Raw genomic sequence first — 15328 nt, 5'->3', positions numbered from 1 at the left:
AGCACTGACTCCTGCGGCACACCACTGATTGCTAACCAGAATAACATCCAGGTATCCCAACTCTCTGCTTTCTATTAGTAAACCAATCCCCTATCCACGCTAATACATCACCCCCATCTCTATGCATCCTTACCTTACGGATAAGTCTTTAACACAGCACTTTATTGAACGCCTTCTAGAAACCTAAGTAAATAACGCCCATCTGTTTCCCTTTATCCATTGTGCTCATTATATCCTCAAAGAACTCCAGTAAGTTTGTCAAACAGGAGCCGTCTTTGCTGAATCCCTGCTGTCTGCCTGATGGATCCATTTCTTTCCAGATGCTTCACTATTTCTTCTTTAAGCATGTTCCCAACTACAGAACTGACCAATAGTTACCTGCCTTTTGCCTACATCCTTTTTTGAACAGTAGCATGACATTCGCCATCTTCCAATCTGCCAGGACCTTCCCAGAGTCCAGAGGATTTTGGTAAATTATCACCAAAGCCTCTACTATAAATTCTGCCATTTCTTTCAGTACTCTGGGATGCATTCCAGGCCCACAAGTTTGCTCAGCACTGCCTCTTTAGTGATAGCTATTGTATCGAGGTCCTCACCTCCCAATGCATCCATAGCATCTCTCTTTGGCAAGTTAGACGTGTTCTCCACTGTGAAGACCGACACAATGTAGTCATTCAAAGCCTCAGCCATTTCCTCATTAACCAATATCAATTCCCCCTTCCCATCTTCCAAGGGACCTACGTTCACTTTAGCTACCCTTTTCCACTTTTATACAAAAACTTTTACGATCTGTTTTTTTTATATTTTATGCTAGTTTATTTTCACAATCTATCCTCCCTTTCTTTATTGCTTGCTTTCTGATTGTTACTTTTTAGTTTTTCCAATCTTCCAGTTTCCCACTACTCTAGGCAACTTTGTACACACAGGCTTTTAGTTTGATGCCTCCTTTTACTTCCTTAGTTATTCAAATCTGGCTAACCCCACCCTTACTGTCCTTGCTTTTAACTGGAATTAGTTCTTGTCACCTCACTACAGGAAGGATGTGGGCACTATAGAGAGAGTGCCAAGCAGATTTACGAGGATGCTGCCTGGATTGGAGTGCATGCCTGATGAGAATAGACTGAGTGAACTTCGTCTTTTCTCCCTGGAGGGACAGAGGATGAGAGATGACCTGATAGAGGTGTACAAGATGATGAGAGGCATTGATCATGTGGATAGCCAGAAGCTTTTCCTAGGGCTGAAATAGCTAACACAAGGTGCTTGGAAGTAGGTAGAGAGGCGATGTCAGGGGCAAGTTTTTCCACACAGAGAGTGGTGGGATGCACTGTCAGTGACAATAGTGGAAGCAGATACAATAGAGTCTTTTAAGAGGTTCTTAGATAGGTACATGGAGCTTAGAAAAATAGAGGGCAATGTGGTAGGGTATTTCTTGGCAGTTTCTAGAGTAGGTTACGTAGCTGGCACAACATTGTGGGCCAAAGGGCCTGTAATGTGCTGTAGATTTCTATGTTCAATGTTCTACGGAATATACTTTTGTTGAGCACCGTGAAAAATCTCTTTGAGTCTTCCAATGTTCCTCAACCATCCCACCACTTAGCCTATGTTCCCAGTCTACACTAGCCAAATCCTCCCTCAACAAATTGTTCAGGCATAATACACTGGTTTTAGATTGTACTACTGCATCCTCCATTTGTATGAGAATCATACTGTGATCACTAAGGATCCCCAACTACGAGATCACTAATTTTACCTGTCTCATTGCACAGGACCAAATCTACAATAACACGTTCCTTTGTAGGTTCAGCAACTTGCTGTTCAAGAAAGCTATCACAGATGCATTCTATGAAGTCCTCAGGACTGCCTCGACCAACTTGATTCACCCAATCTATGTGGAAGTTAAAAGTTGGTTCTCTAGGAGGCGCTCATGGAGTGAGGTTAATTTTGGCTTCGCTCCATTACCATTACTTTTTTTTAAACCTATGATCACCCTTATTTAATTTATTTTTACCTACACTAAAAGATTTATACTATTGAATTATTCTTGAGCTTTGACTGTGAAATTTGACAAAATGAGCAAAGAAATAACTACAAGATCTGAAGGGCGAGATCCTAAAAATGGAAAAGATTCCGACAGTAACGGGAGGAAAAAAAGGTGAATCTAAGCAAACTGAATTAACTTATGATACACTTTGAATCTTTTAAGTATAAAATTGGACAAACAACATCAAAGTTTTAAAGAAGACAAAGTCAATTAAGGATTCCTTGGAATCGCTTGGTTACAAAGTTAAACAGCAACAAAGCAAAATTGCAGAATTGAACAACGAAGCTCAGAAGAGAGATCAGGAAATTGAGAGTTTGGGAACAAAAATTGTCTTTGACGTCTAAACAGGTGGAGTTTTAAATCTAAGATTATTGATCTTGAAAATTGATCCAGAATACAGAACTTACGTATAATTGGTCTCCCCAAGGATGTTGAGGAAGGGGACCCTTTAAAGTTCTTTTCTCAACTTTTAAAGGATGCGCTTAGCTCTGAATTTCCAGACGACCCTCCATTGCTCGACCGCATTCACCGTACACTTCATCGAAAACAAGACCCGGGGTCTAAACCGAGACCAGTGGTTATTCATTTCCATTATGTTCACATTAAAGAGCAGCTCATCCGAATTGCCCATCCGCAAGGTATGATTAAATTTCAAGATTATCAATTCCGTCTCGTGGAGGATTTTAGTACAGAAGTGATAAAGGAGCGGCTGGCTTTCAAATCTCTGATGTTGGAACGTTACCAAAAAGGTCTCAGACCAGCTTTATTGTACCCTGCGCGTTTAAGAATTTCTCCTCTGTAAAGACTACGCTGTATCTTTTATTCCACAAGTGCCATTCAAAGTTTCTTGGATGAGCACTATCCAACTGCTAGGATACTTCGCTCTAACTAATGTATGGCTCTCGCGGTATTGGCTCTGTTTTTACGTAACACACATCAAAGTTGCTGGTGAACACAGCAGGCCAGGCAGCATCTCTAGGAAGAGGTACAGTCGACGTTTCAGGCCGAGACCCTTCGTCAGGACTAACTGAAAGAAAAGCTAGTAAGAGATTTGAAAGTGGGAGGGGGAGATCCAAAATGATAGTAGGATGGGGAGGTTTGGAGCCAAGAGCTGGTCAGGTGACTGGCAAAAGTGATATGAGAGGATCATGGGACAAGAGGCCTAGGGAGAAAGAAAAGGGGGAGGGGGGAACCCAGAGGATGGGCAAGGGGTATAGTGAGAGGGACAGAGGGAGAAAAAGGAGAGAGAGAAAAAGAATGTGTATATAAATAAATAACGGATGGGGTATGAAGGGGAGGTGGGGCATTAGCAGAAGTTTGAGAAGTCAATGTTCATGCCATCAAGTTGGAGGCTACCCAGACGGAATATAAGGTGTTGTTCCTCCAACCTGAGTGTGGTTTCATCTTTACAGTAGTGGAGGCCGTGGACAGACATATCAGAATGGGAATGGGACGTGGAATTAAAATGTTTGGCCACTGGGAGATCCTGCTTTCTCTGGCGGACACAGCGTATGTGTTCAGCAAAACGTTCAATTGGGAGAGACTTCTCTGGAGAAGGACTTCTTCATAGACGCGACTTTCCTGCAGGTTCTGTCCAAAGGATTCACGAGGAAGGAAATAAACAGCTTAAAACAACTGACCTTAATTTCTTCTAGAAAGCAAACCTTGCATGCACTTCCTTGCTCTTTCGGCAGGAGTTATCTTCGATGCAGGTCGCTACTTCTTCCACGAAGACTCAATAAGGTCGATCCTTTGTTAAACTGCCGAACAATACCAACTTCTCTTAATCCGTCAGGTCCTGTACTTCGATAAAGTCTTCACTCTCCCATACTTCAGAAAAGGTACATCAACAAATCTGGCAGGAAGGGTAAACTGCCAATCCAGCACTATTGTACCTTACAATAGAACGTAAAACTCCATTTTAAAAATGAAACTGCGTCATAAAACAAATACGCAACAGGAATGGAGATACTGACTAACGTTCTAGCTGGAAAACTAACTGCGTCACCAGAGGTCTTCCCTTTTATACCCGTGGTGAACATGTCATCACTTGACCTCACACCGGTGGGAAAATTACATCAGGTGACCTCCAAAAGACCAATACATCATTCTCACAAGAAAGTCACAAGATCTCCTTGAGGTATGTAACACAACGACTACCATCCTGTTACACTCACATCCGTCATCATGAAGTGTTTCGAGAGGCTCGTCATGAGGCACATCCACACCCTGCTGCCCCCCTCACTGGACCCCCTGCAGTTCGCGTACCGTCCCAACCATTAACAGGCGACACTATTGCAATCACCCTCCACCTAGCCCTAACCCACCTGGACAAAAATGACACGTACGTTCGAATGCTGTTCATAGACTTCAGTTCAGCATTCAACACAATCACTCCTCAGAAACTGACTGGAAAGCTGAGTCTACTGGCTCAGAACACCTCTTTCTGCAACTGGATCCTAGACTTCCTGACTGGAAGACCTCAGTCAGTCCAGATCGGAAGCAGCATCTCCAACACCATCACATTGAACACGGGGGCCCCCCCAGGGCTGTGTGCTCAGTCCACTGCTGTTCACCCTGCTGACCCACGACTGTGCTGCAACATACAGCGTAAACCACATCAAGTTCGTCGATGACACGACCGTGGCGGGTCTCATCAGCAAGAACGATGAGTCAGCATACAGAGAGGAGGAGGTGTAGCAGCTAACGGACTGGTGCAGAGCCAACAAGCTGTCTCTGACTGTGAACAAAACAAAAGAGATGGTTGTTGGCTTCAGAAGGACACGGAATGACCACTCTCTGCTGAACATCGACGACTCTATCGTAGAGATCGTTAAGAGCACCAAATTTCTTGGTGTTCACCTGGCGGAGAATCTCACCTGGTCCCTCAACACTAGCTCCATAGCAAAGAAAGCCCAGCAACGTCTCTACTTTCTGCAAAGGCTGAGAAAAGTCCATCTCCCACCCCCCATCCTCACCACATTCTACAGAGGTTGTATTGCAAGCATCCTGAGCAGCTGCATCACTGCCTGGTTCGGAAATTGCACCATCTCAGATCGCTAGACCCTGCAGCAGATAGTGAGGTCAGCTGAGAAGATCATCGGGGTCTCTCCTCCCGCCATTACAGTTACACCACACACTGCATCCGCAAAGCAAACAGCATTATGAAGGACCCCACGCACCCCTCATACAAACTCCTCTCCCTCCTGCCATTTGGCAAAAGGCACCAAAGCATTCGGACTCTCACGACCATACTATGCAACAGTTTCTTCCCCCAAGCCATCAGGCTCCTCAATACCCAGAGCCTGGACTGACACGAACCTACTGCCCTCTACTGTGCCTATTGTCTTGTTTATTATTTATTGTAAAGCCTGCACTGTTTTGTGCACTTTATGCAGTCCTGGCTAGGTCTGCAGTCCAGTGTAGTTTCTGTGTTGTTTTACGTAGTTCAGTGTAGTTTTTGTATTGTTTCATGTAGCACCATGGTCCTGAATAACTGTACCAGTAGTTATGGTCGAAATGACAATAAAAAGTGACTTGACTTGAACTCCCACCAGCGATTTTTTTTTTTAAAACTTTACTATTCCTCATCTCTACCCAGATGGATTCAACATTCTGCTCTCACTATAGCCCTGATCTCATCCTTAATTAAGAACGCTACCCCACATCCCTTACCTTCCTGTCTATCCTTCCATTTTACCTGATATCCTTGGATATTTAATTCCCAATCCTCTCCACCCTGCAACCACGTTTCTGTAACGGCCACTAAATCATACCTGTTTGTACTTTCTGATTTATGCCTCAAGTTCACTGACCTTGTTTCGAATACTACAGGCATTCAGATAAAGTGCCCTTACACTCAATGTGCTTTTAAAATCTTTAAAATGTTTTTCTTTTGCACTTAACTTTGCTTCACTCCACTCTTACATTTCTCTGTATCTTTCACTTTTACTTTATCCACACTTTTCTCTTTTACTTTATCCATACTTCTCCAATCTGTTGAACTCACCCGACTACTATATAGTTTAAAGCCCTACTTATGCAATTCGCTAGAATCCAGGTCCCATCACGGTTCAGGTGGAGCCTGTCCCATTGGAACAGCTCCCTCCTTCCCCAATACTGGTGCCGATTTCCCATGAATTCAAACCCACTTCTCCTAGAGCTATGCATTCCCTTTGCCAATTTGCACGTGGCTCAGGTTCTAACCCAGAGATTAAAAACTTTTTGGTTCTGCTTTTTAATTTAGTCCCTAGCTGCTCAAATTCCCTCAGCAGAACCTCCTTCCTCGTTCTGCCTACGTCGTTGGTACCCACATGGACCATGACAACTGGATCTTTCCCCTCCCACTGCAAATTGCTCTGCAGGTCTGGTATGATGTCCCAAACCCAGGCACCAGGCAGGCAACACAGCCTTCGGGACACACTATCCTAGCGACAGAGAACTTTGTCTATTCCCCCGACTGTACTATCGCCAATTACCACTACATTTCTCTTCTCTCTCTCCCCCCCCACCCCCACCTTGAATAGCTTCCTAAACTACGATGCCAGTTAGGTTGCTCATCCTTCCTACTGACCCCGCTGTCATCTACACAGGGAGCAAGAACCTCAGACCTGTTGGACAAGCTCAAGGGCTGAGGGTCCTCCAGCTCTGTCTCTTGGATCCCACTACCTGCCTCACTCACAGCCACATCCTCTTGTCCCAGACCACAGACTGAATTTGAGGCAACTAATCTAACGGGTGTGACTAACTCCAGGTAACTCTCTCCCTCCCTGATGTGCCACAATGTTTGAAGCTCAGATTCCAGGCTGTCAACTTTGAGCCCGAGTTCCAACACTTGCTGCAGATGTGGTCACCAAGAACCACAGTGGGGTCCACCAGCTCCCACATCATGCAGCTACAGCACATCAGCTGATCCTGCATCATCTTTATTTAATTGGCTGCAATTTAGTGACTTTTTATTCAACCACTACAAAAGCCTTACCTATACCTCCTCGCCAAAGCCTTAAGTTCCCATCCCACAATGGTCCACTCTCACAACGGCTGCTCCACTTTGACTCTGCTTTACTTTTATTTGCTCCTGTTAATGAATAGCGAATCGATTGGTCCACCGCTAATGCACTAGGCCCTGCAAAACGCCCCTTTTTTAAACTGGTCTCCCCGACCTGTGCGAAGCCCTCTCTCTCTGCTCAAATTGTTTGGTCCGCTGCTAATGCAAGTTGTAAAGTTGGAAAGCCAGGTGGCGGAATGGTATATGGAATTTAATCCCAATAAGTGATGCACTTTAGAAAGTGGGACAGATCAGTAGAGTACTATGGAATGTTGATGAGCAGAGATAAGTCCTTAGGTCCCTGAAAGTGGCATCACAGTTCAATAGTATTAATAGTTAGATTCATATGCCTGCACACAGAAGATGAGTTGGGATATTATAATGGAACTGTACAAAGTACTTGTCAGTCCTGCTGAAGGGTTTCGGCCAGAAATGTCAACAATATTCTTTTCTTTTGATGCTGCCTGGCCTGCTGAGTTCCTCCAGCATTTTGTGTGTGTTGCTTGGATTTTTAACATCTGCAGATTTGCTCATTTGTGATTAAAGTACTTGTCAAGCTGCACTTGGGAATATTGTTAGCAGCTGTGATTGCACTACTGAGCTGAGAATGAGTTCTGAAGAGTTTCACCAGGATGTTGTTGGATTGGAGGACTTTAGTCATGGGGAAAGATTGCCAGAGGCGGTGGTGAAATCAGATATCACTTCAGTGATAAGAGGCATTTAGACAGGCAAATGAGATTTGTGCAGATAGACAAAAAAAAAATCATGTATGTGATGAGCCAAAGAGCTTTTTTCTTTGCTGTACAAATCACTGATTAACTGGAAACTATCTTCCACCAGAATAACAGTATCAATACATTAAAGTAGCAAGAGTGTTTATAATATTAAATGTTTCTAATTCCATGAAATTGTAAATATATCATTGTAAGTTAGTTTCTCACATGTATCTGCAGAGGGAGTCTAAAGTGCACAGCCACATGCATGAACAAAATAATTAATCTAGCCCAGCCATGAAAACAAAAAATACAATACAGCAGCAAGATAAAAACTATGAAAACAGGGTATAGAAAATATCCAGTAGGTCATTATGTGGAGAAAGAAGAGTTAAATCTTTAGCTCAATGATCAGTTCTGATGAAGGGTCACTTGTCTGACAACTCTTTTTTCTCTCCACAGAATGATGCCTCATCTGCTGATTACTTCCAGCATCTGCAGTTTGATTTTCAAAAGCATAATTGCACTCATATTTGCTTGCATTCTGATAATGTCTTTAAAGTGACAATCAATACATCTTTCAAAGTAATAAAAATAGAAATGCCAGAAATGTTCCAACAAATCAATTAGAACCTGCAGAGAGAAAGACTTACATTGCATATTACCTTCTACTTGGCATTTTTTACTTTCATGTCCTTTAATCTACTGTGATATATTAATACCAATGTGGATTCAAAATACAACGTAACAAACAAGATTAAAATACGGATTACTCATTCCTTTAAATGAATATTGTGCATTTCCTGCCTTAACGCACAGTGGGCATAAGCAATCACAACCTACAACGTTTGAGGAAATTACAGGCAGGAGAGACAAAGGAAAGTCAGTGGATGTTGCTTACTTTGATTTTCAGAAGTCCTTTGACAAGGTGCTGCACATGAGTCTGCTAAACAAGTTAAGAGCCCATGGTATTACAGGCATGAATAGAAGATGAACTGACTGGTAGGAGGGATAAACAGGGTCCTTTCTGGTTGGCTGCCAGTGATTGGTGATATTTCACAAAGGTTGGTGTTAGGAATGATTCTTTTCACTTCATATGTCAATGATTTGGATGACAGAATTGGTGGCATTGTGGCAAAGTTTGCAGATGATATGAAGATTGGTGGAGGGGCAGGTAGTGTTCAAGCAGGGAGCCGGCAGAAGAACTTAGACAGATTAGGAGAATGATCAAAAAAAGGGGCAGATGGAATATGGTGTAGGAAAGTATATGGTCGGGCACTTTGACAGAAGGAATAAAGGCACAGGCTGTTTTCTAAACGAAGGGAAAATTCAGAAATCATAAGTGCAAAGGGACTTGGGAGTCCTTGTGCAGGATTCCCTAAAGGTTAATTTGCATGTTCATTTGGTAGTAACGAAAGCAAACGCATTAATTTCAAGAGGACTACAATACAAAAGCAAGGATATAATCCAGAGGAGGTTCATCAGAATGATTCTGGAATTGAAGGGGTTGAATTGAGCAACATTTGATGGCTCTGGGCCTGTATTAGCTGGAGTTTAGTAGAAGGGGGGGGGGAACTCTCATTGAATGAGACAGATACTGAAAGGCCTAGAGGATGCGGAGGAGATGTTTCCTTTAGTGGGGGAGCCTATGACCAGAGGGTACAGCCTCAGATTAGAGGGAAACAACAGGAATTCTGCAGATGCTGGAAATTCAAGCAACACACAACAAAGTTGCTGATGAACGCAGCAGGCCAGGCAGCATCTCTAGGAAGAGGTACAGTCGACGTTTCAGGCCGAGACCCTTCGTCAGGACTAACTGAAGGAAGAGTTAGTAAGAGATTTATTAAAAGATTTGGTCTACCTTCCAAATAATAGTGAAAAACCAAATAAGTAACATTTAAGTGCTTCATTACCTTTTTCTGATCTTCGCCTACTGAAGACGACAAAGTTGGCTGCTGTAGCAATATAGGCAGATCAAATCTTCTGACTGGCTCATGGCTCACACTACTTACAGCAAAATGCTGTAAAAACCTGTAAGCAAGATAACTTTAAAATGTTTAGTTTCCAGTATTGGTCCCATTAATCTGTTTAGATTCTTGAATGGTCAGGACATGAAGAGATACAGGGAGAAGGCAGAAGATTGGGGCTGAGAGGAAAATTGGATCAGCCATGATGAGATGGCAGAACAGGCTCAATGGGCCAAATGGCCTATTTGCTCCTATATCCTATGGCTTAAAATTGAGCCAAGATTATTCCACTATCATTCATAATTTAACATAGACCTTTGTGAAATATATTACAATTAAATTCACCAACTCTTTCTGAAAATTCTGGTGCTTAATATAGGCAAACTTTAAGAATGTAAATCACTTAAAAACATCACTAGTAAGTATGTGTTCAATTACTATATTTGTATTTTACTGTAAAAGGAGATATATTTTTGGTTAGAAAAAGCCTCAAGGGACATGGAAAGACAGCAAAAATATTTTATTAAGGTAGATGTTCAACCTTTATTGGATTGAATTGCAAAATAATTTTGAACGATCGAATAGTATACTGTACCTCTTATTTCTTAATTCACAGGCCAAACAAAAAGGATGTTCCTTAGTCGCATATAAAATATGATAAGCAAGGGCATTTTAAATCAAATGAGATTTAGTATCTTTGTAGAAGAAAATAGGTTATTCATAAGGTGAAAAGAAAAAAAACATCAAATTACCAGAGTAGGTATGGGTTATTCAGTAATGCTGAAAAGAACACTTACTCATCAAGTCCTGGTATATCAGCACTGAATCTTTTTAAATGGCTCCATCCTTCATCTCTTGCTCTGGATTGGACTTCATAAACCTTTTCCAGATTGCAATGTCTGATAAAGAAGAAAGCATAACACCTTAATGAATGTAAGGGCCATTCTGACAAAGCTTCAATTTGCAATTTAAAATAATGACTTCGGCAAGAATAGTATTTTCAGTATTAATGGATTACAACGATAAATTAAACATTACATTAAAGGTAATGAAATTATAACTTTAGAGAAAAAGTCATGACACCTAACCCTTTGCTGACAATTCCAAAGAACCACTGGTGATGTCTAATTAGAGGGTCAATTCATACGCCAGAATGACAGGCAGAGATGAAATATAGTTCAGGTGCCAAATATCAGTGCATTGGATTTTCTGCTCCTCAACTTAGCACTCAAAAGAATTCAGGGGTGGAATATTTTCATGTTGAACTTTCCATCCAGATCATTAAATTTACATCAGGGCAGCCAGCTTACATGAATATGAATGGAATTGTCAACATTGATGGAAAAGGTTAGTGATTTTTTGAATTTAATTTCATGATGTTTTAATTAATTTTAAGTACTTTCAAATGTTTTGAAGTAAATGTACCATTTTTAACTTTTATTTTCAAAAACAGTTCAATCAATGTTAACTCAATGGCCTCCGAGAGAAGCGCATGTTCAAAAGGCCATCAGGGAATTTCCAGGGCAGGATTTTAGTGTCCATCAGTTAAAGCCCAGCCCACCTTTCAGAAATACTGTGGAATGTGACCCGTGGTGTATCCAGAACATTTATGCAACAAAATACAATTACTCAAGTCCACTTAAGTAAGGGGTGGGGGCAAAAATGACAAAGGGTTTTCAACCTTAACTAGTAATTTAGTTTCTCTTTTCACAAATGATGTCCGACTGGCCGTGTGCTTCCAGCATTTTGTGTTTCAGTTTCAGACTTTCAATATCTACAGCTTTGATTTGATTAGAGTTATACATTTCACGTTCAAGCACTATTTGGAAATCCATCAAACAGCTTTGCCGTTCAATAGTGCTAGTCCCATCATATCGTAACAATAACAGTTGATCATATATTTTGTAAATAAGAGAAAATAATATACACTAGTATCATACAGAGAAGTTAAGTAGAAAGAAGATGGAATACTTACATCTACTACTGAATATTGCCCATTACAGTGAGTTATATAATACACTGCAAGACAAATGATGCTGAAAGAGCATTGGTTGAAAAACCTCAGGTTTCACAAAGAGCTATTTTATCTCAGTTGAGAGTTCAAACAGATTGATCAATACCAATCTATTTTGACCAGATGATAATGTGCACACTGGATATATATTTGAACATGGGATTTAATTAGAGTACACAGCCATAAATTTTGGAAAGTTTTAGTGGTGTTCATCACTCTGATATTACAAATGAGGATGCAAGGCCCTATAATAGGGTCAGCGGGAAAGACCAGACATAGGCATCAGAAAAGTAAAAGCATCTCACAAAGAGAATTATTAATACTGACATTTCAAAGAAAGAGGTCTCTGTGAAACAAGAAAATAAAGAAATGTCATATTGCCATAACGCCACAAGTGTGATGTTATGTCAAGCATTTTCAGCTATCACCAACAGTGGACTTGCGTAAGTCCAACTCTATTAGAATCAATATTACCTGCCATAGAATCAAAGTAGGGTTATAGCACAGTGCTATCTTCACAGAACTGCATATGTTTCTCTATCATATATCTATCCAACTCCCTCTTCAATTACATCACAGAATTTGCCTTCACTGCACCTGCAGGAAAAAGACTCCAGATTCCAACCACACAGGACAATTAAGTTTTTCCTCACACTTCTTTCCCTTTGTATAATACCTGTGATCTTCAGTCCTATATCCCATATCTTCACGTTTTATTTCTCTGTTTTATTCAGTTCATGAAAGCAAGAAATAAGAAGATACTACTTTGATGCTTCCAGATCCAAAATGTGCAATTTACGGTGATTTTTAGAGGTATCCACAGTTATTCATTTCCTGTGCTATAAACATCAAAGGCGAAGTACTGACTGGTGATAAACAGCAAAATACCATGATAGCATATGTTCTGGATTTAGAGGTCCATTGTACAGGATAGCAATATAGTGTGGTTATTGTTTATTTCACCAGCTTCTCCCTTTGGCAATACAATTAAGATCCAACTAATACAACCCAAGTGCACACATGCAACAATACTTACCAGTTCAGTGAGCAGGCAAAGATTACCTTCATCACAAAAATTTCCATGTGGTAATCCTAGCAGCCAGTCTTGGCTCCTACCCAGTGATTTCCTAAATTTGACCTTGAGACAAATCATGCTCCAGTACTCTCTGCCACAGCCATCAAGGCAGAGAAAGCTGTGTGCAACTGTAACCAGACAGCAGATTCTGAGGACCCCTCCAACTGCCACAATAGACTTTCATATTATGCAGAAAAGCCATTTAACTCTTAAATGTTTTACCAGAGTTACCAATGTTTTAAGAGTTTGAAAGAATCAAAATTACTAAAAAGTAAAAATTGAATTATCTTAAAACATACTTAAGCAATAAAAATTAATCTGACAATTCCTCAACTAAACATAATTAAGCTTCATACCCCGAGTCCAGCAGCTGAGAAAGCAATGAAATCCATTCATTTCTGTGCTGCAATGTGCAGGCAATGCATCAGAAAAATCCATAGAATTCTATTTGCCAGAGTTTTATCACAATATGATAAATATTATTAATCAGCTGTGAAAACCTCAAATAAAATATGCAAATGAAAATAATAAACAAGTAAAATGGTATTATACATTCCATTTTATTCTAATCTCTGAGGACCTTTTAATTAAATCTTACAATTTTTTCTGTTCCTCCGATAATTGGTCCCTCTGACAGACCTTCAGTGCAATTCCAGATTTTCCCATCTTTTGCCATGTAGACATCACCTGCAAATGTGAAGACCAATTTTAATCCTAATGTAATGAAGAAAAAGTATGCATTACAGCTTAATCACACCCTTCAGAGAATAAGATCAGATCGGACATTATAAATGCAAAAATGTTATCTCTTTTGTGAACCTTTGCAATTTATGTCAATTCTTTAGCAGCTGGTTCTATGATAACTGAGCATTCAAAGTACAAAAAGGACTAGTTCTGATGCTTTAGTTTACTTCTGTTTTCTTTTGACCAGCTATTTAAATCAGAGGTATCAGAACTTTAAAATGTTTAAGATGCTGAATTCAGCATTCTTAAGCTGATGTTTATCACATCTTCCATTCGATCTGCATGACCTTATACATTCAATACACCAGTTATCTTGCGCACCATTGCCTTTCTCACAGAGTACACAGAAACAAAAACAGAACACTTCGGCCCATGATATCTGTGCCAACCATATACCAAATTAAATAACACACACAAAAAATGCTGGTGAACGCAGCAGGCCAGGCAGTGACATTTCGGGCCGAGACCCTTCCTCAGGACTAACTGAAAGGGTCTCTTCCTTCAGTTAGTCCTGACGAAGGGTCTCGGCTCGAAACGTCGACTGTACCTCTTCCTATAGATGCTGCCTGGCCTGCTGCGTTCACCAGCACTTGTGTGTGTTGCTTGAATTTCCAGCATCTGCAGATTTCCTCGAGTTTGCATTACCAAATTAAATAAATCCCTTCTCCCTGCTACACAATCCACATCCATCCATTCCCCTGCAAAGTCATGTGCAGAAACCTTCTGGCCCAGATGGTACCTCTAGATATGCCCTCCGATCCTGTACAAATCAGCAGGGTGGGTGGGGAGGGGAGATATTTGCAGACATTTTTAACTTTTCTCTACTCCAATCTGTTGTTCCCACTTTCTTTAAGACTCCAATCATCTCAGTACTTACAACTACTGCCCAGTGCCTCCAACATTCACCATCATGAAATATTTCCAGTGGCCGGTCATGGCAGGCATTGATTGCACAACCTTCCAGACAACTTCAACACAACACAATTTGCCTGCCACTTAAACATACCTATATGGATATCATTCCGCTAGCCCCATACTCATCTCTGGAGCATCTGGACAGCAAAGAGACCTACGTCAGGCTATTGTTTATTGACTACAGCTCTGCCTTCAATATTATAATTCCAAACAAACTCATCAACAAACTCTGGATCCTCAGTCAACAACTCCCTTTGTAACTGGATACTCTACTTCCAACAGTAAGGATAGGCAGCAACATCTCTGCAATATTTGAAACACTGGTGCATCACAAGGTTTAATCTTCAGTCCCCTCTCTATTACTGTACACTCATGACTGTTTGGCCCGATTCTGTTCTAGCTTCGTCTTCAAGTTGGCAGATAACACCTTCCAGGGCTGTACCTCACATAAAGGGCAGTCAGAATATGGGAAGGAGATACACAGCTTAGTAATATGGTGTCATGACAATCGTCTTTCCCTTGAGACCATCAAAACAAAAGAGCTAGTCACAGAGTTCAGGGATTAGGCAGGAGGTGATACGCATGCTCCTGTCTACATCAACAGTGTCAATGTTGAGATGGTCGAGAGCTTCAAGTTTTAGGAGTGAACCTAACCAATAGCCTGTCCAGTTCTAACCATATAGACACCACGGCCAAAAAAGCTCACCAAGAGGCGAAGAAAACTTGGCATGTCCCCTTTGACCATGACCTTTTTTTTTAATTGATGCACAAAAAACATCCTACCCATTTTCCTAACAGCTTGATATAGCAAC

General features: G+C 41.0%; 1 protein-coding gene across 3 annotated transcripts in view; it reads right to left on the bottom strand.

The window, feature by feature from the left end:
* dnaaf9 (dynein axonemal assembly factor 9) overlaps positions 1-15328 on the bottom strand; it is a 179344-nt gene that overhangs the window by 76902 nt on the left and 87114 nt on the right. For all 3 annotated transcript variants that reach the window (XM_072256716.1, XM_072256715.1, XM_072256718.1), the window contains 3 exons: positions 13456-13544; positions 10566-10667; positions 9715-9832 (listed from right to left, as the gene is read on the bottom strand). In XM_072256716.1, the coding sequence (XP_072112817.1) occupies positions 9715-9832; positions 10566-10667; positions 13456-13544 (309 nt within the window). The remainder of the gene's footprint in view (positions 1-9714; positions 9833-10565; positions 10668-13455; positions 13545-15328) is intronic.

Source organism: Mobula birostris, chromosome 4, assembly GCF_030028105.1.
Source record: "Mobula birostris isolate sMobBir1 chromosome 4, sMobBir1.hap1, whole genome shotgun sequence".
Classification (NCBI taxonomy): Eukaryota; Metazoa; Chordata; class Chondrichthyes; order Myliobatiformes; family Myliobatidae; genus Mobula; species Mobula birostris.
This window is presented reverse-complemented; position numbering and strand designations above follow the sequence as displayed.